At 32.8% G+C, this 26,563-nt stretch overlaps 1 protein-coding gene across 1 annotated transcript; it reads right to left on the reverse strand.

The window, feature by feature from the left end:
• Window positions 1-8,825: 8,825 nt before the first annotated feature.
• On the reverse strand, window positions 8,826-16,970 carry LOC139852797 (mechanosensitive ion channel protein 6-like). The gene is made up of 5 exons (XM_071842128.1): window positions 15,355-16,970; window positions 10,808-10,931; window positions 9,802-10,095; window positions 9,507-9,709; window positions 8,826-9,327 (listed from the first exon to the last, which is right to left on the reverse strand). The coding sequence occupies exons 1-5, from the start codon at window positions 16,878-16,880 to the stop codon at window positions 9,036-9,038; spliced, it is 2,439 nt and encodes an 812-aa protein (XP_071698229.1). The 5' UTR covers window positions 16,881-16,970; the 3' UTR covers window positions 8,826-9,035.
• Window positions 16,971-26,563: the final 9,593 nt, after the last annotated feature.

The following is a 26,563-nucleotide window of genomic DNA, read 5'->3' on the forward strand; positions in this document are numbered from 1 at the left end:
AGATATATAAACCAATAAGTTTAATGTACGGTATCATGCAATTAAAACTTTGTTACGTTTTCAAGTTATAGTATATATATGTATCTATTTACATATAATGGTTCGCGAATCGTTGAGAACAACCGAAGGGTACTTGAATAGTTCAAAAATTTTGAGATTCGGTTTTACAGACTTTGCTTATCGTGTAGGAAACGTTAAATCATTTAAAGATAAAGTTTAAATTTGGTCAAAAATTTCCAGGTTGTCACAGTACCTACCCGTTAAAGAAATTTTGTCCCGAAATTTGAGTGAGGTCGTCATGGCTAACAATAAAAATGTTTTCATGATGAATATGAGTTGGTAAATAGAATTTTATCACCATTGAATAATGCGAATAAAACAATCCGATTACTCGAAGCGTATGAGAGAAGTTATCGTAATAGAGTGAAATGGAAAATAGAGATTCGTCTTATCTCTTGATGTAGTAACGATTGATTTCCGAAATTTAAGGAATAGAAAATCTTCATAATTTAAATAAGATTTGATTCTTCGGAATTTAAGGAAATTAGGATTTCCTTTGATTAAATGCGTAATCTGCCTCGATTGCTATGTCTGATATTTTTCTATAAATTGACCTCTTCCGTTTCATTTATTTTCACCGCTCTTATAATCTTCTTTCTTATTTCATACTTACAAAAGATTTGTGAAAATGCTTCATCCAGTTCTGATTCTTGATATTTTCTTGGCTATCATATCATTCATTCTTCTTTTTCATCTGCCACCAGAGGAGGTTATTTTCTTCTACTATTACCTTGGGGTTATATTGTTTTTCATTCTTCCGTGTCTTTATATTGCTATACGCATTGATATACACGGTTTGTAATTTCGGGGTTGTTTTCGGGCTTTATATTTTCCATTATATTTCGGAGCTTCATGCTTTCGTTTTCTCTTCTTGACTTTAAGTCAAGCGAATAATGGTCCAGAATTCGTAGGTATGAATTTCGGAATGAACATAATTAATGTTCTAAGAAAGAAACGGTAATGGCACAATCTGACTTGTCAAATTACCAGAATACCTCGAAAAAGACGGAATCATCAAGAAAAATATTTTCTTGATATGTTTAGAGGTTAAATAGAATGAAAGAGTTATGTAACATGGTTCATGATGAGGGTATGATCTGTGAACCTTTATCACGTTCCATTAGAAACTCAGCATGACTTACTGTAATATAATCACGTTGATCAAGTGTCATTATATTATACTAATTCATGCTTCAGTTCCCAACACTACTTCAAACATCCATTTTTCAAATTTTTCAGATTTTTGAAACTAAAACAGTTTCTTTTATGATGTAACACAGATAGCGCGAAGAGATGAATGATTTCAGATAAGAATAGTTATGAAAATATCTCCAAAAATATCGAGGATATTTATAATGAAAGATACGATGATATCTTAGAATTTCAAAATATCTGGAATTAAAGAATGATGCGGAAAGTTTGTCTGTGAAGGTTTAGAATGAGGAGTAAGGTGTTTGCTAACGATTTTAGCAGACACTGAATCATTTGGATCCTTTGAAGGTAGATTTCGTCCTTGTGATTTGTCCACAGTCTCCTTCATGGTTTGCTCAATCCGTTTTCCAGTTTCAAACCTTCTCTTTTTCTCAGCTTTACCACCATACTATTCTTTATCATCAAACTTTTGACTGTTAAGGTCGTTTACAATTTTTGCTGCTTCATCAGCATTGTTCCAATTTCAGAGAACTAGTTCATAGTTTGGGATGTTTTTCAGAAACTTCACATTCGAAGTATGTAAGTCTAGAAGATAGACATTATATGTTTATATATAACTGTTGGCGTAGAAAATGCTGCGAGATTCAAAATACTGATTGCTAATTCCCGGTAGTTGGTATGGCAATTACCGTTACAAGATGTGGATGAGTACATGATAGGGTTTCAATGAGTATAAGGATTTTTCGGAAGGTCAAGGATTACTGAAGTTGTTGGTAAATTTACTGCTAATATGGTGGAACATAAAAGGTTCCCCAGTAACAAAAACGTGTATACCAAAGTTTCAAGTCTGAAAGATTGTCGTTGACTGGTTGAATGGTTGATAATACTGGATACTTTGAAAGAAAGAAAAAATTGCAAGGTTATTTTCTGTAAAAAAAACAACGCTAAAGGATCTTGCACAGTTTTGAAGTCAAAGTATAGCTTTGAAAGATATAGAGATCTAAGAATGATGTCACCGGTTCAGAGTTATGACTTGGATTCTGATCTATCAATATCAGAATATGTAACTGAATTTGTATGAGAATGATTGTGTATTGCAGTTAGGGTAGTAAGTATAGTTAATGATTTTTGAATCAAAATTGAAGAATGTTCAGTGTAACATATTAATTGCGAACTTAAATATTTCCCGGGTATTACCTACCCGTTAAAGATTTCACAATTAATATTTTGTACAAAAGAATTTTTATTACCGTCTTTATGAAAATATATGTATGTATATTTTCTTCAGATGTAATACAGATTTAATGAGTTAATATCATATTAAGCTCATTTGATTTTGGTCTTGACTTAGAAATGATTAATCTCTAAAATATTAAAGATTACATAATCTTTGCGGAGTATTTCGCTAATGTAATCAATACTTCATTATTTATTCTTATTCCTCGGTGAAGGATGTTGATGCTCGTGGAATTCTTGTGAACCTTACAAGGCACAGATGATGTTTTCTGGAAAGTTTCGAGTACATCGAAAATGAAAATGTAGAATCAATTATATAATTGAATAATACACTTGGTTTATTATGAAATGGAATTCATTGAGTTGAAACAGAGATTGTAGTTAACGAAGGTTAAGTTGTTAACGCAGGATGTACATCATAGCATATTAGTAATATGAATTTAACCGAGTAATATTTACCCTATTTCAATTCATACATAATAGCTTAGTACGAAAAGATTTATGATGGTTTTAAAATTTATATATATAAGATATACATATAAATTCTTTAGAGGAATTGAGTTATTACTTCATAACTCATTGATACAATATACTCGTTGTTGATTTGTAATGATGTCCACGGTGCTTTCTTGAACTGGCAGAGCTTGTGATGTTAGAGGCGATGTTAACAGCACTGACTGTGCTGGTGAGGCTAAGGGTACTATTGATGCTGTTGGTAAAACAAGTCTAGCTTGTACCTTACGCACCATTCTTGTCAGGGTTTCTATTCTTCCTTCTATCATCTCTATTCATCTGATTTACAGTTATAACTGGGATAAATAATCTCTAAGATTTTAGAGATTACCTAATCGCCGTAGAATATTTCTCCGATGAAGTTATGAATCAATACTTCATCATTTATTGTTGTTGGTACTCCTTGGTACCTATGGTGAGTATGATGTTGATATCCGAGGTACAGATTGTGATGTTGAGGCGTGTGATGAGGATGTTGTTGGTGGTGGTAATGATACTGTTAGTGTTGATGATGGTGGTACTGGCTATGTTGCTGGTGCTGCTGCTGGTGTTTGTAATCCTTGCACCATATTTTCCAAAGCCACTACCCGAGCGCGAAGCTCGTTGACTTCTTCTATTATACTGGGATGATTATCGGTTCGGACAAGCGGATGAATAAGATTTAGAATATTGGATATTACGTATTCGTTGTGAGCTATTCTGGAAATGAGGGTGAAAATGGTGTTACGAACGGGTTCGTCGGTAAGTGCTTCAGGTTCTTCACCAAGAGGTGAATGTGGTGGATGGAAGGGATCGCCTTCTTCCTGTCTCCACTGATTAAGTAGATTACGAACCCATCCTCAATTCATCCAGAATAGATGATGGCTAATTGGTTGATTCATTCCGGTTACGCTGCTTTCGGAGCTCGAGTGGAAATCCATATCGGAATAGCTGTCGGAATCTGAGAAATTCGAACTAGATGCGGAATTCATCTTACACGGTTTGGATAAAGGATTTTTGATATGAAATGATTTTTGAATATCGGATGATATTCTAATTACATAGAATACATATATATAATACAAGGGATCCGTAAATTACGGAGGAACTTTTGAAAGCTGTCAGATAAAGTTTATAGTAACATATACGCTAAGACATGAATTAGCAGATACGCTATGATACGAATTTTATCTATACATTAGTCATGCAATCAATGCAGGAAAACGCGTCTAGACTTAAGAATGATAAGCAGGTAATTTCCGACAAGAAATGATAAGCAAAACTTTTGACATGCAGACACAGTCTAAGTCCAGACTTACTAATGCATACTAACAACTATCAGTTAGACACACTAATACAAGACCTGGTTCACTAGGACCAACGCTCTGATACCAATTGTGACGATCGCTCCAAATCCATATGGACGAACACGTCATTCATCGATTTCATTGCAAGGTATTTGACCTCTATATGATACGTTTTGTAAACATTGCATTCTTTTGAAAAGGCACACCATAAATGAATATTTAAATCAAAAGTTCTCGACATCTGATGATTTCTACATATAGACAATCACCATAAATAATAGTTTACAACAGTACTTCCGTTGACAATGCAGTCAAAATAAGATACATGGTGATGATTTGGTGAATGCAACGTTTCCTTGAAAAATATGCCATGTAAGACTCCATGCACATAGCTTGTCTAACATATAAGCAAACAGCGGAAGACTTCTAGGGAACCTGAGAATAAACATGCTAACAAGTGTCAACACAAAGGTTGGTGAGTTCATAGTTTTAATGTTTTGCATAATCTGTACATAAAGGTGGATCACAAGATTTCAGTTGTTTCATCCGAAACGTTTATCAAAATATTCTACAAGATTGAGCACCCTGGTAACTAAGCTTTAACGTTATAATAAGTACCCCTGTTTTAACATACATGCAATCAACATGTACAATACACGCAAACCAACGTGTACTAAACTCAAATAGCATACGTCTATTTTATAGTTCGGGCTAGGGTTTCTATACCTGGAACAGACGGGGATGTCAAGTCCTATGGATCCATATACAACTATTCGCGCACACCAGTTCTTATAACCGGCAGTTACTAGTTACCAAAGCTAAGGGATTTTCGGTTCAAACTCAGTGTAGAATTTAGTATGTACTTGTATTCATTGCGTTTAAAATAAAGTGCATGTATTCTCAGCCCAAAATATAGATTGCAAAAGCAATTAAAAAGGGAGCAAATGAAACTCACCTTAGCAGCATATAAAGTCGTTCACCAAAATGTGACTGAAACTCGGATTACCAAATAACCGTAGATCTCAACGTATCAATATTGTGATTTAATATTGCAGGAAAGTACGTAGACGCAACGAAGGTGATAAACACTAGGTTTGACTTGAGAACAATACCCTTGAACATTACCCATAATTTTCTTAGCTCTATCCCGCTCGAAAACCATTTTTGAAATCGTTTAGACATTACCTCGTCGTAGTATTTTATGTGTAATACTAATAATACAAATACTACTAATAATAATAAGATTAATAATAATAATAATAATAATAATAATAATAATAATAATAATAATAATAATAATAATAATAATAATAATAATATAAATTATAATAATAATACGGAGTAAAAATGAAATGAGAAAGAAACTGGAACCAGTCGAGCTTTTATAGGATGTGGCCTCGCATGGGGTTTGCATGGGATAGCCATGCGATCGCATGGCTCAAGTGGCCAGCTCACATTCGTTTTGTCCTAACGCTTGTCGACATATTTTTATATTATATATATAATATATTTAATTTGTATAATTAATTATATATTATATTAAATTCACGTGCATAGTTGACTTGTAATTTTTGTTCCGATAAGTCGTACGTCATCACGCGACTTATGTCCCGGTTCCGGTTTTTCGAATGTCCCTTCGTACGCTGAGAAAACTTGCATTTTACATTTCGTGACACGTACATTTGTCAAAATATAGCCTTAAATTATCCATAAACTATATCACTCAAAGTGTATCTTAAACTTTCGAGTGTTTTGGTCATTTACGTCTATAAATCATCGTCTCTTAGTATATACATATACATATATACATTTTCATTTTGAAATAGTATTTTACTGTAGCAAAGTTACTGTAGCAAATAGTGATTTTCGAAAACACTGTAGCTTTACGGGTACTGTAGTAATTCGAAAATACTGTAGCAAATTAGTGTTTTACTGGTTCATCTTAAACGTTTTAGTTAACTTATCTAAATATCAATCGAATCAATAATCGAATGTTACTATCGTTTACTAAATAACTTGAAATCATATATATTCAAATAGATATATAAACCAATAAGTTTAATGTACGGTATCATGCAATTAAAACTTTGTTACGTTTTCAAGTTATAGTATATATATGTATCTATTTACATATAATGGTTCGCGAATCGTTGAGAACAACCGAAGGGTACTTGAATAGTTCAAAAATTTTGAGATTCGGTTTTACAGACTTTGCTTATCGTGTCGGAAACGTTAAATCATTTAAAGATAAAGTTTAAATTTGGTCAAAAATTTTCAGGTTGTCACACTAAGGCTTATAGTCACATGTATAATGGTAAGTCTAGACACTTGGGTGTTAGACATTCCATGGTACGTGAATTAATCACGAATGGAGTGATCTCCATTGATTTTGTTAGATTGGAACAAAATCTAGCGGATCACTTGACCAAGGGACTAGCCAGGGACTCGGTGCACAAGTCGGCTATTGGTGTGGGATTGAAGTTCATCTAAATCTTTCAAAGTGGGATACCCAATTCCCTTCTAGTACAACACTAGGAGCTGAATTCAATGAGGAAAGCCTATTTTGAGAAGATTGGAACACATGTTTTCATATAATCCCAAAGGTATGTGTTCGAACCTACAAGATAAAGTGAGGTTGGAGTTTATAACTTCTTAATAGTTCTCTTGAAAAATTGCATTGTAAGAGCAAGATTGAAGAGAGCTACCTAAGTGGACATGAAGTTGAGCCGCTTCAAGAAAGCTTTGGACTTAGTTTTCTATATGTTCATGATTGGATTGGGACACATGGCTCCTAATAGTGTCAAGTTTGTATTGTTAGAGATTATGGAACTAGTGTGTATATCATCGACAGGTTTTCAAATGAATTGATGGGTTCAAACTATTAGAGCACCCTGATTTTCGAATTCTTGCACGTGTAATATACTATGTGTAAATTCAATCCATGTGACATTTACACTTATGCATTAGTTTCTAATTGTTGATATTTTAGTAATCAAGGATCATACTAAAATGGGTGGAGAGGGGAGGGGGGGGGGGGGGGGGGGGGGGGGATTTGTTGGTGATTTTAGCATGATCCAACATTCATTTTAGGGATTGGATTACTATGTTGAAAGTGTTTTTGAACCATTGATACGTTACACGAATTCGGAGAGTGTGGAGTACACGTTCGTAAAATGTGAGGTGGTTTAAGGTCTCTTTTGGACTTGGAAATAATATTTGGGACTTAAGGAATGCGAAACGAGACTTGAAAATGCAATACGCACGAAAAACCTTGAGATCGAAAATTGTGCTGCTGGACAGGCTTAGCCCGCGGCGCGGATCTCCTGCCCGCGGCGCGGCTTAAGGCGTAATTTTCAGGTCGAGGCTTTTTGCAAATTTTCAAGTGGTGTCCTTTGTTAGCCCGTGGCGCGGCTCTTGGGCCCGCGGTGCGGCTTAACACTGAGTCGCTGAAAATGTGTCTTTTCAACCCAAAAAGCACATTTGAACCCCAAACGTTTTGGGGTTGTTCCAGGGCATTTAAACTGCGTTTTTACATGTTTTTAGACCATTTTAAGTCTAAATACATGGGAATTAACTTCCAAGTCACTAATGGGTATGAATCAAAGGTTGTGACTTTTCAAGAAACCTTTTGACCCATTATAAATACACTCTTTGTGTATTTGAAAAAGGTTCTAGAATTTTAACCTTTTACACACACTTTCAACTTAAACAATTAGAAGATAAATCTCTGCAATTGTTTTTGATTGTTTTCTTTTAGCCAAGACAACAATCTAGTCTTTGTCTTATCCCAATCGAAACTTCGTGTAACCCATGGCTAATTGGGTCGAAATATTCGATTAGGAAAGTGTTCACACGATTCAAAGATCAATCCGGAGTCGGTTTCGTTTCAGACACGAAGATTACTTACAATCCAAGTTCATAACATCTCGCGGGTCCGTTTTACTAGCTAACTTCAAACAATCTTTAACTTAAATCAAATAATATCATTAATAAATACGTGTAAAATATTACTTTAAGTTTGGATCCTCACAGTTATGCTACTGCATATGTGATGCACTGGTACGAAAAATTAGCAATTGAGCATTTTAAGCTTATGGTTAAAAACGTTCATCAACTGGATCATGTGACTTTCACTCATTTGTTGAGCGCTTGTGGTCACGCAGTCTTGTAAATGAGGGAAAAATATATTTTAAGCTTATGTCTAGGTTGGACCATTACTCGTGTATGGTTGATCTTTTCGGTAGGTCAGGGCATAGAGCTTGGTGAGGATGCTACAAAAAAATTGATTACTTTGAACCCGTTGGACTCTAGAAATTATATCATGCTGAGTATATACTCTAAAGCTGGTCGTTGGGTTGACTTTTCAAAAGTCAGATCTTTAATGAAGAAAAAGGCGTTGTAAGAATAGTTGGTTGCACCTGTATTGAATATGACCACAAGATTCATCGGTTTGTTGTGGGCGATCAAGCACACCCTAGTTCTCGTTAATGAACTGGTTCTCGTTAACAAAGATAAAAAATAAAATTTTAAGATATTATCGCCTCCAGAATAGGACCTCAATTGTTAATCTTCCACTTTTTATACTCCAAATACATTATAATCCTGATATTGAGTTGTATACAGATAATACAGTAATGAGTAGGTAATATAATTTTAATATAAAAATTAAACAAGTGAAATGATGAGGTCCTAAAACAAAACCAACAATCCTATCTTTTCAAGAATATATAAAGGTGAAGGTAAAGGTATTTACATATGATGAGCAAGTATTCTAACTTGAGGGTACGATCAGTTTGCATAGGTTGTCCATATTGAGGGGAGTCGATTTGAGACCAAAGTAGGCGGCATATTACGGACATTAATGTCGAACGGCAGCATTCGATATTCAATATCCAGATCTCTGAATATTTTTATCATTTCTTCGACTAAAAGAGCTCTTCTATGCCATCTTTCACCCATGTCTTGAAAATTTATACGATGTGAAAGCCAAATTGATATCTTTAGCCGATTCAAGTCTTCCACGTCCCTCAACACAATCATCGGTGCAGGATACCAATGCTCACTCTTGTTCTCGATGTAGCTACAGCAGCAAAGTTTTTTTTATGGTTTATGTGATTAGAACAGAAAAACATGTAATTGTTATGATCATGTTAATAAGTAACTAATGTGTAATAATACAAATGCAAGTATTTAATTTGAGTTCTTGACACTGTCAAACAAGACACTTTTGAAACAGAGAAGATGAGTATCAACACATACCTTTTTAATCTCTCCTTCATCAAGGCGACTTTTTCTACAGGAGTTGAAACGTGTATACAAAAATCGATAGCATCTCCCATATCCGGACTCCGATAATAATTGGCTATTGGTTTTGTAGCCAATACACTGTTCGGGTATGTAATTTTCTGGTTATCGTACCTCAAGAAAACAGTGGTTAATATATTCATCTCCTCCACCACCATCTGCAATCAGCAAAGGTTAAAATTTAAACTGAAGATTGTATAACAAAAAAAACTGCTCCAAAGTTATAGCAAATAAGTATTTAAATATTTACCTGGACATCGTCAACTTCACAACGATCACCTACATCGAACGGATGCATTACAAACAAGAAAATAATGGCCTCAAATGTTGTCTTACATGTGTTACCAAACACGAATACGACTAAAAGCATTTGTGAGCTTAAGAATATGAAGAATTGTGTAGTTGCAACTTTAAGTATAAGAAGCCAGATCACAATAATCAATATCCCAACAACTATATTCAACATTTGATGGAGTTTGTTTACGCCTGTTTTTGTATCGTTGAGAGACAATGCAAGAGCTCTTCGTTCTCGGAAAACATTAACCTAGAAAGAAAATAATATAAAAATATTTGTTAAGAATGTTTCATTGTGGAAGTGAGGTCTACTATTTTAGCAATTAGAAGAGATTGAAGTGTCATACTATATTTTTTGTAGTTGTCATAACTAGCAGTTTTTTTTAAGACAAGTTGTAGGCATCACCCAGAGGGTGGTTACCGGGTTTGAATCCTGAATGGATCTGGGAGAAAGCCTCCATCAGGGTCAATATGGAGCTCCATATTTTAAACAGATTGATTAATAGGATGAGCTGATCGAGGCTCGAACTTACTACTTATACCCCATCCCCAACACACAAGGTGTGGGGATACCACTCGGCTAGAAGCGCAGTAGTAGCAGTTCTCGTTTAGTTGTGGTTTCTTCCATTCACAAACACCTTGTCAACAATTTTACTATAAAGAATTTTAAATCATATATATTTAGAGAAATACAATATATTTAAACAAATTTGGTGCACTACCTATATAAATATTTGGACACCAAAGGTCAACGACCTAGCTGTATCGAGGTGTCTTTTTCACCAATAGGTTATGGTTCATAGGGGTGGAAAATATGTATATATTCGTGAAAAAAATTCTGTCAAGTTTGAGTTGTATTTCAGGAAAAAAGATATTAATATTTGGAGAAAGAGTATTTAAGGTCAACCTGACTAATGATAACATACTTCTTTTGACCACCTCTATTAAGAGAAAATTCATACCACCCAGTTTTTTAAAGCTGATTTGCTAACTCCTTTGGTCTCAGTATCTCCATCAAATAGTCGTATTGCCTTCAAAGCTTCATCTTTTCTCAAAAAGCGCATCAAATCCTCTAAATACATGCGTCTGTCCAAGTTAAACATAAAGATATACAGTGAGAATATGGTAAATACGAACATAAATTATGGTTTGTGAATATCAAGTGTGGTTTTTATGTAAATTTCCAGTGTGTTTGGGATTAGATTTCCAAAACAAATTTTGAATTTTCAAAAAGAAGAATGTACCAACTTGCTTTTCTAAAACTATGTTTTCTTTCTAAAAAAAGCACAAATAATCACTTTTCCCCATTAACTTTTCCCGATTATTTAGGAACGCGATAATCCATTGTTTTCTAAACATACAATCCGAAACACTCCTTAGTTGAGTAAAAAGAACAATTATAGACAACACGGGGTCAACATGAGCATAAAACCGCATTAACCGAACCGTAATCATATATATATATATTTTTGGAAAAGTCAAATTATATTAAACAAAGAAAGAAAGCTCTCTAGTTAGAAGCTAGAAGAGCTTACAAAAGGCAAATTGGCCAAGAGTTCCATTCCGAAACTAAGTTTCTCCTAAATCTAAGCCGAAGAAAAGCAAAAAATCTAATACAATCAAAGATTATCATTATATAGAATACAATTTCGAAAACGCTAAATCATCCATAGTGTAGTCGCGAATACCAAACGAACCCGAATCTTCACCTCATTAGCTCGAACTACCGTGTCAATCCAGCTTAAAACCTCCGCCCATGAAGTAACATTTGGCCTTGCTATATTTAACCACAAGCACACGGTGGCGGTTCTAAAGGTAAGGGTGTAGGGTCCGAGAACCCCACTACTTTGAAATTTTTGTATACAATATACTCTTCAAATTTTAAAAATGTATACGAACCACTAAATTTAATCAAAGCACCCCATTTTTTAAACTTTACATCTTTTAAGATAAACAACCACAAAAGTACCCCTTAAGATATAATTAGCAGTTTTATAATTAATCACTAACCAAATTAACCGAACAGCTTTTAACCGAACCAAATGATTTAAAAGATTAATTAACCGTAATAATGATTATGAGTGTAGTTTTGGCTCATAACCGCCCCAACCCGCCTCACACTCACCCCAAGTCAAACGTCACCAAAATCATTTATAAAGTTTTAAATGGATTTGCAGTACTAAAATCGGTTAACTATTAACTGAATGAAGGATATTTATAACAACTATATATATATATATATATATATATATATATATATATATATATATATATATATATATATATATATATATATATATATATATATATATATATTAATAAAAAGGCATTGTTAATGGGAAAGAAAAGGAAAAGGTTTTTTTTTATTGTTTGATAGATTTAGTTTAGTGCCCCTCGAGCATCGCCGTCAATGTTTGTTGTTGCTCTCCGTTTGTTCTTTCTTTTTCGAGGAAAAATTTTGTTATATAGTTTTAGTTTTTTTTTTTAAAAATAAAATAAAAAAAGGCATTGCCATGTTATACCAAACCTTATCCACCTTATTACACCCACACAGTCGAAACAAAATATCTCTCTTTCTAGACATAATTACGGCGGGCGTTCTTCAACTTGTACTCAAATTTCGCACGTCGTCCTTAAACTTTGTTTTTTGTTAAGTGATGTTGTAAAATTTAACGCTGGTCGTCCATCCGTTAACAATTCCTTAAACATCTCTGTTAATTCCAGTTATGTGACAAGCACATGAGGGCAATTTAGTCATTTTGCTTCTTTCTATCATTTAATTCAGTCTTCCAACCCGCAAACAAAATGGCACATGAACCCTAAAACAAAAATCTCATCTACGTACCTCCCCGCCCAACAATCAAATCAAGAAATCAAAAACCCACATGAAACAGAAAATCATATAAAATCAAAAACTAACAGATTTGGGTTTGAGGCGATGTATCAGATTCAGGTGGTACCTAACAGATCTGAAAATACCCAACAGATTTGAAAAGCACTTTAATCGACAGTGATGGTGCATGATTGAGGTTACTTGGATCTGTGTCTCATGATGACACCGACAGGTTTTCAGGGAGTAAGACAGGTGAGGGTCAACGACACCGGACTTAAAGATCATCGGTGGTGGGTGTCGGATTTTGTTCCTCCGCCTATGGTGGTGGTGTTGATTTTGGAATGTGTTGGATCTGATCTTGATTTATATTAGTTTTATTCATTCCTCATTTTGATATTAGCGGTGGATCTGATCTTGATTTGGATATGTGATGGATCTGCACTTGATCTTGATTTATACGGAGTATTAGTTTTAACAACAGGTATGGTTTATTACCTTTTATAAGTTAGGGTTTTGACAATTTTGTGTATTTCAAGTAACTAAATGATAAGGAAAGGAAGAGGGAATCAAGTAATCATTTTGAGTTTTTATTGCGTTTGATTGAATTTTTATTAATAGAATTAGTGTTTTTGTATTAGGATTTTTGAATCAAAGTTCTTATTTTTTAAAATGACTTTTTTGGTCCGTTGGTCCTTTAATTATACACGAAATTGCAATCCGAGTCCCTCCGTCAGTTTGCCGTCTAAATTAGCCGTTAACCCTTGACATGTGCCATGCATGTGAGGGTAAAATCGTCTTTTTACTCTTTTCTTCGACTTTTTTGCTTCGTTGGTCCTTCGTTTATAGACAAAATTGCAATCCGAGTCCCGCAAGTTTTTTTTTTTTTAAGGCCAAGCATAATATATTATATATATATGAATTAAAGGTACAAAGAGGACTCATACTTGAGAATAGTATGAGTCGAAATAAACACAAAGGTTACAAAGTACACGGGAACAAAATCAAAATCAAATGTTAACACTCTCTTTCACAAGAAATTATTTTCTTAAATTTGTGGAAAACTTGAAGAACGTTATAAACCCTACTACGTACCCATCATCATCTTGAACAAGAATTTGTTTAGCCACTCCTTTATCAAATTGTATTAAACAAGGAATTAACTTTTTCAACCAATTGATCCGTTTTAATCGATAACTGAATATAAATAACCAACTTGAACAAGGGTGAACTTTAACTTATGAACACAAAATCGAAATTCATGATCTACTTGTTTTCAGGCAATAAATCCTTCATGGAAACTGTTCTAAATTCGTTTTCTAACACTCGACAATCAAGTGCATTGTCTGAAACAACCTGTATCACTCGAATTTGATCATGAACAATACGGTTGACTTTTGAATCCGGGCCTTTGACTTCAAAATTCGAGATCGATTCTTCGAATTGGAAGCTATAACTTTACAGGAACGTTCAATTGAATATTTCGAACAAATATGCGTTTGTAGTTTTCCTTAAATCCTTCCAGATTGATCCGGAGACTAAAACAGTTTGAGTTTTCGATGAATGAAGAACACGATCCAATTCTCCTTGAATTCGAAATTGTTAAACTGATATGAATGATGACGAAGTTTCTTTTTCTGTTGTAGATCACGAATCTGAAACTATGATTGTGTCTAGAATCATCAAGTGTTGATTTTAAAATTTTGAACTCATGAAGATAATGAAGAATGAGTACTGTAGAATTTTTAGAGATAAATTTGTAATGTTTTGATTTAGTTTTTTGTAATCTGATGTGAATTTGAGTAATAATGAAATGAAATCGGTAGGTGTTTGTGATTTAGATTTGATTTTGTGATGTTTTAATAGAAAAGTGGTTTTATTTATTTAAAACAAAAAAGAAGAAAGAAATTTTTTTGTCTATAAAGGAAGAACCAACGAAGCAAAAAAGTCGAAGAAAAGAGTAAAAAGACGATTTTACCCTCACATGCATGGCACATGTCAAGGGTTAACGGCTAATTTAGAAGGCGTCGGATTGCAAAATTTTGCAATTTTAAGGACTCGAAAATCCAAAAAAAACTTGAGGGACTCGGATTGCAATTTCATGTATAATTGAAGGACCAACGGAGCAAAAAAGTCTTTTAAAATTGATAAAGATGAAGATTTGAAGGGATGGGGAAGAGTGACAAATGGAAGTGGCTAAATATCTAAAATACTCTCACATGGATGACACATGATGAAATTTAACGGAAAATTTAGACATCTGTTGTTCGGGTTCGGAGGGACGAGTAACATTAAATTGTACAACATCAAGGACGAGCCAAGCAAAAAAAAAAAAAAAAAAAAAAGATTAAGGACGACATGCGAATGAGTACAAGTTCGGGGATGACCAGCTTAATTATGTTATCTTTTTATGTGTAATTATTAATTATTTTGTTATTGTCAAAGAATTAATAATCACATGTTTAAATTTTGAATTTTAATCATTAATTTTTTAACGGCGATTTTAATCATTGATTTAGTGTCATATTTTTCCCTCATTTCAAATCAACCACTAATTAATATAAGCAGAATCAACCATTAATTATTTGCAGATATATTTATTATTGTCAATTAATATTAATTATGCAAAGTGACGGGTTATAAACTATTATTAATATTTATATATATTAAGATACTTACTTGGAGCCTTGTTTAGCAACATTGCAGAACATTCTCTTGGCTGCAACCTTAGCTTGCTTTTCGTTAGTGATCTGCAGTGCAGATTCATCTTCATCCCTTGTAGCACCCGCCAGTTGCTCATCTAATGTAGACAATACCCCCGTGCGTACAATATTAATCAACCTTTTCATATTCCAAGCAGATATATTCTTCCGGTTCAACCTATGCAAGTGATCAATTGTAATCCCTTCATCAACTTTCTTCGGAGTATTAACTTCAGAAAAGTTACCACTTTTACCAGCCATTGGCGTATTCATTCTCGGAGTACCAATAAACCTCCCACTTTTCTTAAATATATTCTCCCTAAGATCGGGAGGCAACGTGGCCCCCGCGCTCTGTAGCTTCGTAACTTCTTTTATCACCCTATCCTCCTCTTCCAGTTCTTGCTGAATTTCAATCAACGGTGGACCAGAAAGCCTCTCAATTACATACTGATTAAATAACGATTCTTGAATCCGGTCAAAAAACGTGCTCACGTGAAAAGACGAAGCAAGAACTTTAACCAACAACGTTTTCAATAACCAAACAATTGTACCGACCAAAAGACAAATCCATATCTTGGTCACATAAGGCAATACCTCTTTCCCATGTGCCATTTTCTCAACTTTTCGATCGAATATACATTGCCAAGCAATCAAAGTCAACGTCAACCAAACGCAATTTTGAACTGCTTTTCGCAACCCGTAAACAAAATACAGAACCTTTTTCCTCAACACGAAATTTCGCTCTATCATAATCACTATAATCCTAATCCCCCAACCCGAAACCAATCTACCACATATTACAACTAATATCAGAACACCCCATTTCCACAATAAAAGATCATACAATTGTTTATGCTCAAGTAATGGAACAGTAAGACTACAAATCAAAGCAGCAACAATTAATATCAAACTAAACAATTGAATTAAAGTCCATTTACCACACCTTAACTGCTTATACTCATCCGGTAAATCGTCATCCAAAAACGGATCCTCGTCGTCGATTTCACTACCGAATTTTCCTATAACCTCCGATTTCGGTACCATACCGCAAAACTTATCCGTCTCCGGCGGATCAATTAATCTAGACTTGGTTTTCATCCTCAACAAAGTTGACTTCGCCTTAAATGAAGCATTTGCCGAACAAACCACTACCTCATCATCTCCACCAGTGTTTCGACTGCTACAATTAGACCGCTGCCGAACCGGTTGTGGCTCAACCGTCTCTTCATGAAACGAAACTCTAAATTCATTCAACGCGTAGTTATTTGAAGTTTCAGCTATTTTTGATAATGCCGGTGACTGCTGCGACGACGTCGTATCAGACTTACCAAAATCACATTTATCACTATCATTACTAAAATCATAACTACTATCCCTCCACACCTTGTTAGGATTAGGATGTATAGAATTTAACTTATAACTTGTTGTATCTTCCATGTTTAACTTATAACTTGTTGCTTCAGATTGTAGTGACTTGTTGAAAGAATTGCAATATTTGACCATGAGAATGAAAAGTTTCGAAGAATATATAGTGATTGAGTGAGATTAAATTATTAAATTTATTTAGTGAATTGGTGAATATGCATAAGCATGTTATGAATTAGCAAAGATAAGGCAGCAGAAATCAATTTAAAATGTACAACTTAAATTGTGTGAATGAGATAGTCCTTCAAGTTTATGAAATTTTACATTTTAGACCCAATAGAAAATAACTAGTTATCGAACCCTCGCTTCGCGCCGGGGGTTCGATTTTCAACGTATTTTATTGTGTTTAGTTTGTAAAATTATTTCGTGTCTAACGATCATGTCGTTGAAGCGCAACTCGAGTCGAACTAAAAGGTATAACCCGTCAAAGATTTAAATGTTATTTTACATCTCCGCGTTTCGTTATGGAATTGTCGATTTTTAAAAATTTAACGCAAAATCAACTTGTATGAAAAGTACCTCAAATATTTTTCGTTTTTTAAAAAGCGTCCGTTTTGCCTATAGTTAGTGACATTGTGTTCCTAAAATTATTTCGAGTTTAATGATGTTGTCGGAAAAATTTAACTCGTTGCGAGCGAGAAGATATTACCCGTTGAATATTTGGGTGGAGTTTAGTTAAGATTTTTTATAAAAATAGTTATTTGACACTTTACCCCCTGTTTGGGGGGTCATTTTTTTTTTAACAAAGTTGGGGGGTTTTATTTTGAAAAAGGAAGGAAAAAGTAAAAAAAAAAAAGAAAAAAAAAGGTGAAAGGACAAAAATGCTTCTAGTTACTATTCATCATTTTTGTCTAGTAGTTAATATAGTAGTAATGTTTTGATACTTAGAATTTATAAAGATTCTATATTTAGGAAGAATTTTTAAATATTTTAATAAGTTTTTAGTGACATTTTTATTTTTAAATTAGATAATATATACCAACATGCCTATTTTAAGATAAAAATCGTAATCTAAAATTACTATTACTATAAATAATAACACCCACACATGGGTTTGTAGTTTTGTTTACAACATTTTTGGACTTTTCACCACTTGAATATCGTTTTGCCCTTTCACAAGACAACGCCACAGTACTTTTTGCCTTTTTGGGTTTGTAGATTTTTTTACGGTAACTTTTTTTTTTTCCTTTTTCAGATTTCTGCAACTTTGATCAACGGAGTAGGCCGACCCTCTTTTCTAGTTTTTATTAAGCATTATCTAAAAAAGTGAGTGTGTGAATATTATACTCCATTATTTTTGTATTGATTAGTGACGGAATAAAGTTTTATTACAGTATTAAAATAGATAACAAATATTAATATATTAAAGGATGATTGGCTCAAGTGTATCGAGATTATCTTTCCAATCAAGAAGTTGAGAATTTGAATCTATGGACAGCTTATACATATTTCACATAATTAAAATAATAAAAATAAATAAATAATTTGATATCCATAATAATAATTTATTCGAAAATATGATGTATTCAAGAAACACCATTGAAAGATATTTTCTTATTTAGTAGGTATTTGGACATTTATGACATACAACCTATAGTTACATTCATGTTATCTATATCTATCAATCTATCAATTGAAAAAACCCCGCTACAATGTATCTACAGTGTTTTGCGCAAAGAATAGAACTCCTACCTGAGTGGTTCTCGGCGCCGGTTCCCTTTCGAGAGGTTGCTAGTTCGAGCCTCAACCAGGGAATTTTTTATGAAAAAATAAAAATAAAAATAAAACTACAGGGCGGTAACCTAAAACTTGTTCATATCATATCATACCATAAATCTGATAATAATTAATCGATCATCTTCAAGTAATAATAAGACATGTGTAAGCAACATTAAATACTTTGGAGTAGGGGTCCTCATTTACTAAAAATAAAGAACGAATTAGTTGCATATATAAGGTATAGTAAAGCCATGTTGGTAAACAAAACGCATTTACCTGTAATAAAAATATATTCTCTGTATAACATTTTAAATCACCACGAAATAGCTTAGTGGTTGACGTTCTTACATCTTTACAAAAAGTTATAAGGTTCAAATTTTGAAGTGGCTAGAGAATGGTTGAAAAAGGCTATAAAGTAATTCAGATGAACTGCGTACATTAGATTATGAGATTGAAATACTTGCCCTTTTGAGTTACTTGAATAGGGATAAACATTAAAGATTTTTTCCGTATATGTCATTTTACGAAATGTACTTAACTAATGTATAGAGAAATACAATATATGAATTCAGAGTCTTCGTTTTGTAAATAAACTCTTAATCAACATTTATAGTAATCATAAATAATTATAGACACGTTTATGAAATTTGAACCTATAATTTCAAAAAGTTAACAGTATGTGCACATCCCCAATCTCGTTACATTGAGCATGTGTAGTGCCGGATCCATGAATTTGTTATACAAATGCAAAACGTTGAACATTGAAAATCAATATATAATTTAAGACGCCGAACTTTAACACATAAATATGTTAAAATAAATTGATAGTCGTCGTCTAAAATAATTAATTTACACTGGTTTCGTCACTAATCATGTTTTATATCCCTTGCGCTTTTTCAGAAAAAGAGAAAATAAAAGTAGTTAACATAAAATATAAAATGGATTTACTGTACTAACTTATTTTATAGGGCATTATAGGGCATAAGTAAAGCGTTATTTTTTTTTAAATACATGTATTAAAAATGAATTTATTAAACATATTAGTTTCTATTTACACACACACACACACACACACACACACATATATATATATATATATATATATATACTTCGTCCGTCCCAAATAATTGAATTTACTTTATAAGAGTTTTTTAGAACTTTTAACTTTTACCCTTTGACTTTAAAAAAAATTTACATCTAATAAAAAGCTTTGTTTGATTAAAAGAACTTAGAGCTTTTTTTTTTTTTTTTTTTTTGAAAAGCAACTATGGTATATTATATATAAATGAAAATTATGTACAAAGTAAGGTAGCCAAAATAGCTACACTACACCGGCCACGATAATTACAAGCCTACTACACGAGAGAACTATATCACTATAAACATGATACGACGCAAAGATACATGCCGTGTGACTTCAACCCGAATCGATGTTTTCATGCACCCCACGTGGAATATTTGGTTTAAGAAGCCATTGATGCCAATCCACGAGTTTTCCTCTCGAACGATTTTTTACCCACTCGAAAGAACTTAAAGATTTTAGACGAAGAAAAAAAGCTACAAGATAAAAGCTACTAAGACTAGCACTTGAGAAAAAGCTAATAGCTTTTTGTTAGTTTACTCTTTTTCTTAGGGCATCTTCGGTAAAACTAGTAGACAGTTTTTTAGATGTATTTAGATGTTTGAGAGTGGAGTTGTTGCAGTTATAAAAAAGAGTAAACTGACAAAAATCTATGAGTTTTTTCTAAACGTTAGTTCGAGTAGCTTCTAATTTTTTCCTCTGTCTAAAAGCTTTACACTCTTTTAACTAAGGGCAATTATTGGTCAAATTAGCTGTAGCTAGTAGTTGCTAGTTGGTAGCTTTAGGTAGTAGCTGTTAACTGATAGTTGTTAACGGACAGTTCGGTTGTGTTTTTCAATAATATTATAGATTGGGGTGTGTTTTGCAATAATATGATTTTATAGGGTGAAGACAGCAACACGGGTGGTTTCCCGGTGCTAAGATCGTTATCGTACAGGTGTCAAGTAGTTATTTTTTTCCTGGAGACTGCGTTTGTCACTAATATTGCACGTCTCCAAATATTGCAAGCAATAAATGTGTACTAGCATCATTATTTTATCACAAAAATGATTTTATAGGATCGTGATTTTGATTTTTCCTCCTTTCATATTAGGTCTCCTTTCATATTAGGTGATGAGTGATGACAAACAATAAGTCTCAAATCAAATCAAAATCAATTTTACCGACGAAGCTTCTATGCCTATTCATAGTACAAAGTGTCTATTATCCACGCACTAATATTTTTCCTTCCTTGTCATTCAATGGACATTAATATCTGCGCTAAATTATTGTAGTCATAATAATAATATACATTAATTTTCTTTTTTTTCTTTTTTTTTTGACACAGTTAGTTGGGGATTACGGATTACCTAAGGGGACTTAACCACCTACGCGTTTATCTCCCGCAGTTGCTATACCCGCCTCCCAACTACATACCTTGGAGGAAACTCGCACTAATCTCATACGGTACATGGACGGTAAAACACTCATCCCCTTTACCCCCAACGCGATGTGAGAAAGGTGACATGAGTGAATACTTCATGGCAGAAATGAAATTGAGGGTTAATATGTAGTCAACGGAGGTCGAACTCCTGATATCTCTTAGAGGAGGCAGACTACCAACCGCTGAACCGCATCACAATTTCAATAATATATTTTTATACTACAATATGCATGCATATTCTATAATCTATAGTGTGTATATCAAAATAGATGATGGATATATCACAACAATAACAACAACAATAATATTCAATCGCACGAAAGTGGAACGTGAGAGATTGAGAGATTTAAGACGCAAACAAGTTTTTTTCCTATCTTAGAATAAAGAAAAAGTTATTTTTCTAAAGTAAAGAAAAACATTTTTCTACCCATGGTTAGAAAAAATCATTCCTCCTTCTACTAGAGAATAGCGATATTGCTTTTAGAAGAACTTCCGGTCAAAGAGACCGATTGTGAACATAACACCACCCTTAATTAGTTACCAATAAAAAATATAATTTTTAAAATGCTCAAAAAAGTAATGTAAATTTTAATATTTGATTAAAAAAATTTATAATTTGAAAATGTGTAAAATTGAGGTATATATTCGAGTTAACAACCACAACATCTAACTTAAACGCCATATTATCATAATTAATTATGATTAATATTCCATTTTTGATTAACTCACACACTCAACACGCCAATATAAGCATGACTACTATGAGCCTTAAACCTCAATTTCTTAGATGAATATGCTCATTACATACCGCTAGACTATAAACCCTTTGGTAAATTTTTTATGCAATCTAAATTGAAGTTCTATGAGAATTTAGGAGTTCCATTTAAGTGATTGTGAGTAAATTACAAGTTCAATTTGCATAATCTATTTAATTACTAGGAAATCAACAAAATACTTCTAGCATAATGAGTCTTTATCATGACGTATGATCGCTTTAAACGAACCTCTTATTCATATTAAGTTTCAATTTAAATTCAATAAGAAGATTTCAATTAAAAATATAGATGTATTAATTTTTAACGGTTAAAGAGTATAAAAACTAATATAAAATACAAAAAATTTCAAAACGATAATCAAATTCTATAACTGTCAAAATATATATGGTGTCTAGGTGACGATGACGTGATTGCAAACAAGACAACATTACTCAAATTTTAAACATCCTCTAATTGTGCTCCTTTTTTTAGTAAACATTAATGATTTTGAACTAGCAAAAACTATAAATAAATAAATAAATAAATAAATAAATAAATAAATAAATAAAAATAAATAAGGCACACAATGGTTCCATGGGTGATGGTGTAACCGATTAAATGATTTTGAACAATTGACAAATTAGCATACTTTTTTTTTTTTTTTTTTTTTTGACTAAAAAACGAATATTATTAAAATTATGAAATCTTCATCAAAAAATGAAGGAATCTATAAACCGATACAACCAATCCTAAACAAAAACGGCTCGCTAAAAGTAAACATGCTAGAACTTATAAACAAATTAGTATACATACAGGTTCATGTAAACGTAGTTATAAATGTGGACCGTTTAGTATTTATGAATCCACAAACTAATAACAGCAATAATATTATTCAATTTCTCTGATTTTGGAGTATATAGAATACAAAATCTAAACACTCATATCTTTATGTGAAGATAGAAAAGCTGTTTACGTATAGACCTAACTATGGATCAATTAAATATGTAATTTTAATTTTAATAAGCTTCAAAGTATTCATGGGTTTTGCCTTTTAGATAAAGGAGCAATAAGACAATGGATCGATATTAAAAGGCCTACACGATTAAGATTTAAGATAAACCTTACACAGATATCTTTATTATTATAAGAGATTTAAAAACACGTGAATATATGTACGACGATGTAATAGATCGAGTTGTTAAACGGTGATTGCATGTTGGACGGACTTTGGATGGCAGCAAACTGACGAGAAACGATACCTCGTAGATGATTATGATTGTTTTATAGACATATAATGTTAATTGTAATTAGTAAAGGGTAGTTTAAGCAAAATGCAAAAGGTTAAATGTTAATTAGTGCTTTTTAAAGAAAGAATCCAAAGCTAATCACTAGATTAAACACTGGCCGGGTGAAATAATAATTTATAGAATGACTCAAAAGGAAAAGACATTTGTTATCATCTAATTCGATTCGATATAATACTCCATTGTTAAACATAAGATAAGGTAAGAGAACAAATCATTTTTCTATACCAAAATCCTATCGGACAGTGACAAAATTAAAAGATTACAATATGTTTGGTAATGATGTGAAATGTCGATTACAATGCTCGAATAGAAGGGTATCGCTCAATGTTTCTATTTGATAAAACGTAGCTTCACGGAATTGTACGGACGCATATTACTCCATAAATTTGTTAACGTGCACGAATCTTAAGTGAATACGTTTTGGCTCGACATGTAATGTCATTGAGACTCATACCTTCAAATTTGGATCAAATGAGTTAAGCTTTTGTGTCAATTGAATCTTGAAAAAAATTAAGTCTGACAATGTAAACTAAAAGTTAAAAAAAAAATGTCAAATGAGTTTTTCTTCAACCCATTAATTCTTATACAAAATATAAAAGAACCGCTCAAACATGTATCAAATCTTAAAATTCAATAAATATAGACAGGTCTAACGATTCCAGTGAATAGGTCAAATGAGTCGAACATAAGATTCATCTGTCAATCATTTATGAATCCTTTAATGGTTATGGTTATATTAATTGTTATGTATATTAATATTTTATTATATATATATATATATATATATATATATATATATATATATATATATATATATATATATATATATATATATATATATATATATATATATATAGTGGTAGGATCAAGAGGGAAGTAACCATTGGGGGAAAGCGGGGGGAAGCAAAAACTTTTTTTTTCGTTTTTTGAAAAAACTTTGTTCACGAACATTATAGATGAGATGAAAATATGAACATTTAGTAGAGACACTTTGTGATAAATGTTTTTATTTTGGTGGAAAAACGCTCGAAGAAGTAATATATAACAATTATCGTATTTTTCGAGCGTATTTTGAGGTTTTAGCTATTGGGGTTTAGATATTAGGGTTTAGATATTAAGGTTTATAGGGTTTAGATATTAGGGTTTAGAAATTTAGGGTTTAGGGTTTAGATTTAGGGTTTAGATTTAGGATTTAGATTGAGTTTTTAACACGAACGGTTTAGAGTTTAGGGTTTAGGGTTTCCATAAACCCAAAACACCAAACCCCAAACCCTAAACCCTAAACTCAAAATCGGTCTAAATTTTACTTCACAAAACATGAAAAAAAACGTTCATATTCTTTACGAACAATATTATCTTGAATGTTATTTTTGTCGATCGTTTTCCCGCCTTAATAATAACATTCATCACGAAGTGTCTCTTCTAAATGTTCATATTTTCGTGTGATCTTGATGCCGGGAAAAAAAATTCAAAAAAACGAAAAAAAAAAAAATTGTTTTCCCCCGCTTGGTTACTTCCACATTGATCCTGGCTATATATATATATATATATATATATATATATATATATATATATATATATATATATATATATATATATATATATATATATATAATTCAAGTTCTAAAACTTATAGTCCAATGACTATATATATTTTTTCATTTTATATTTCGAAAAGTACGTCCTTAGAAGAGGACACAAGTTTCTATCCCTTTTTCAAAATTTTCTATTGAAAAAACATAATCGGTCTTCTAGTTTTTCTCTCTTTAAAGCAGTAAATCACAATCATCTTCAATCAATCATCTACTCATATTTATCGTGGAACTCTTTGTTTTATCGTCAATCGAGAAACCATTGTGATATTCTTTTATACGACCAAGTCAAGCGTACATCTGGATTTGGAATTATCATCTCAATATCTCTTTGTATGTTTTTAGGATTTTTGTTTACTTTGATTAACTAATTATTGAATTCATGTTTAAAATTGTTTGAATATGCAGGTTATTAATTTTCACTTTTCAAATTTAGGGTTTGTGTTTTAATATATCGGCATCGAAGATTTTAATGAGAGTGATACGATCATGGGTCGTACGTGGGTTTAATAGCAGTAGAGACATGCTCAAACGGGTCAAGAAACAGTTATAAAAGTTGGTATTGGGTAATAAAGTGGAATTGCAATTCTGATGCATGCATGCCCAAGTTTTCATGTTTTCAATTGTGGTCACATATTAATCAAGTCACTCAACTATTAGTATTAGTATTAGTATTAGTATTAGCAGTTATTATATAACATGTATTTGTAGTGCAAGTCAACTGCACGTAGCAAGTAGCAGTTTATTTAGGTTGAATTCTCCTATAAATAGGTAACTTATATATTATGAAAAATTATGAATGAAAAATTGTTTTTTCCAAAGTCTGTTTCTCTCTTGTTTTCTTTAGAGACTAGTCATCTCGAACCAGCTTCTATCCTAAGAGTTCACGGTCGACTCGAAGATACCGTATCAATGATGCTTTCATTGAGTCCCTCCTTCAATGAATCATGGGATGCCATACGTCACCGCCCCGTCGAACCCCGACTCCAAGCCGCAATGGAGCGTTCGGCCGCTACCTTGATTAGGAGTAACTCGGGGAAAAACTTAGCACATAATATGGCTAAGTATCTTCTCGACGACACCAAAATCACAAACCTTGAAACCGCTACTCTTACCACCACTTCCACACTTGTGACGATCACAACCAAACCTGACACTACCGAAACATCAAAAGATCCCCCTGCCATTCCTTCACTCATCCCGTCATCCACCTCCACCCGTACTAACGACACCAAATGAGACGACCCGTCCTAATCCATAAGGACGAATACAATAACATATGATTACATTGCGAGGTATTTGACCTCTATATGATACAATTTTCAAACATTGCATTCATTTTAAAAGACAAACTTTCATTACATCGAAAGTTGGTAGGCATGCATACCATTTCATAATATCCAACTATAAATGACCTAATCTATCATTTACTTAATAATAATCTTTATTAAACTCAACGACTTAATGCAACATCTTTTGAAATATGTCATGAATGACTCCAAGTAATATCTTTAAAATGAGCAAATGCACAGCGGAAGATTTCTTTAATACCTGAGAATAAACATGTTTAAAAGTGTCAACCAAAATGTTGGTGAGTTCATTAGTTTATCATAATCAATTATTTTCATAATCTTAATAGACCACAAGATTTCCATTTCCATTTCTCATAAATATACATCTCATATCAGGCATTTCGCAAACTGCATAGAGATAAAAATCATTCATATGGTGAACGCTTGATAACCGAACTGACAGGATGCATATAGAATATCCCCCACATACAGGCATTTCGCAAACTGCATGCTATATACCGGCCGTCGCAATCAGTATATATCGTCGAAGTACTAAAACATTCGTAACCCCAATGGGACTTGTCAAGGTCCA

Source organism: Rutidosis leptorrhynchoides, chromosome 6, assembly GCF_046630445.1.
Source record: "Rutidosis leptorrhynchoides isolate AG116_Rl617_1_P2 chromosome 6, CSIRO_AGI_Rlap_v1, whole genome shotgun sequence".
NCBI classification, from domain to species: Eukaryota; Viridiplantae; Streptophyta; class Magnoliopsida; order Asterales; family Asteraceae; genus Rutidosis; species Rutidosis leptorrhynchoides.

Excerpts from the sequence above, each read along its gene's own strand:
- LOC139852797 (XM_071842128.1), bottom strand. The coding sequence starts at position 16,880 with ATGGTCAAATATTGCAATTCTTTCAACAAGTCACTACAATCTGAAGCA. Across the intron at positions 10,096-10,807 it reads CAGCTTTAAAAAACTGGGTG|GTTAATGTTTTCCGAGAACG; the intron begins GTATGAATTTTC and ends TTTTCTTTCTAG. Across the intron at positions 9,710-9,801 it reads GTGAAGTTGACGATGTCCAG|ATGGTGGTGGAGGAGATGAA; the intron begins GTAAATATTTAA and ends TGCTGATTGCAG.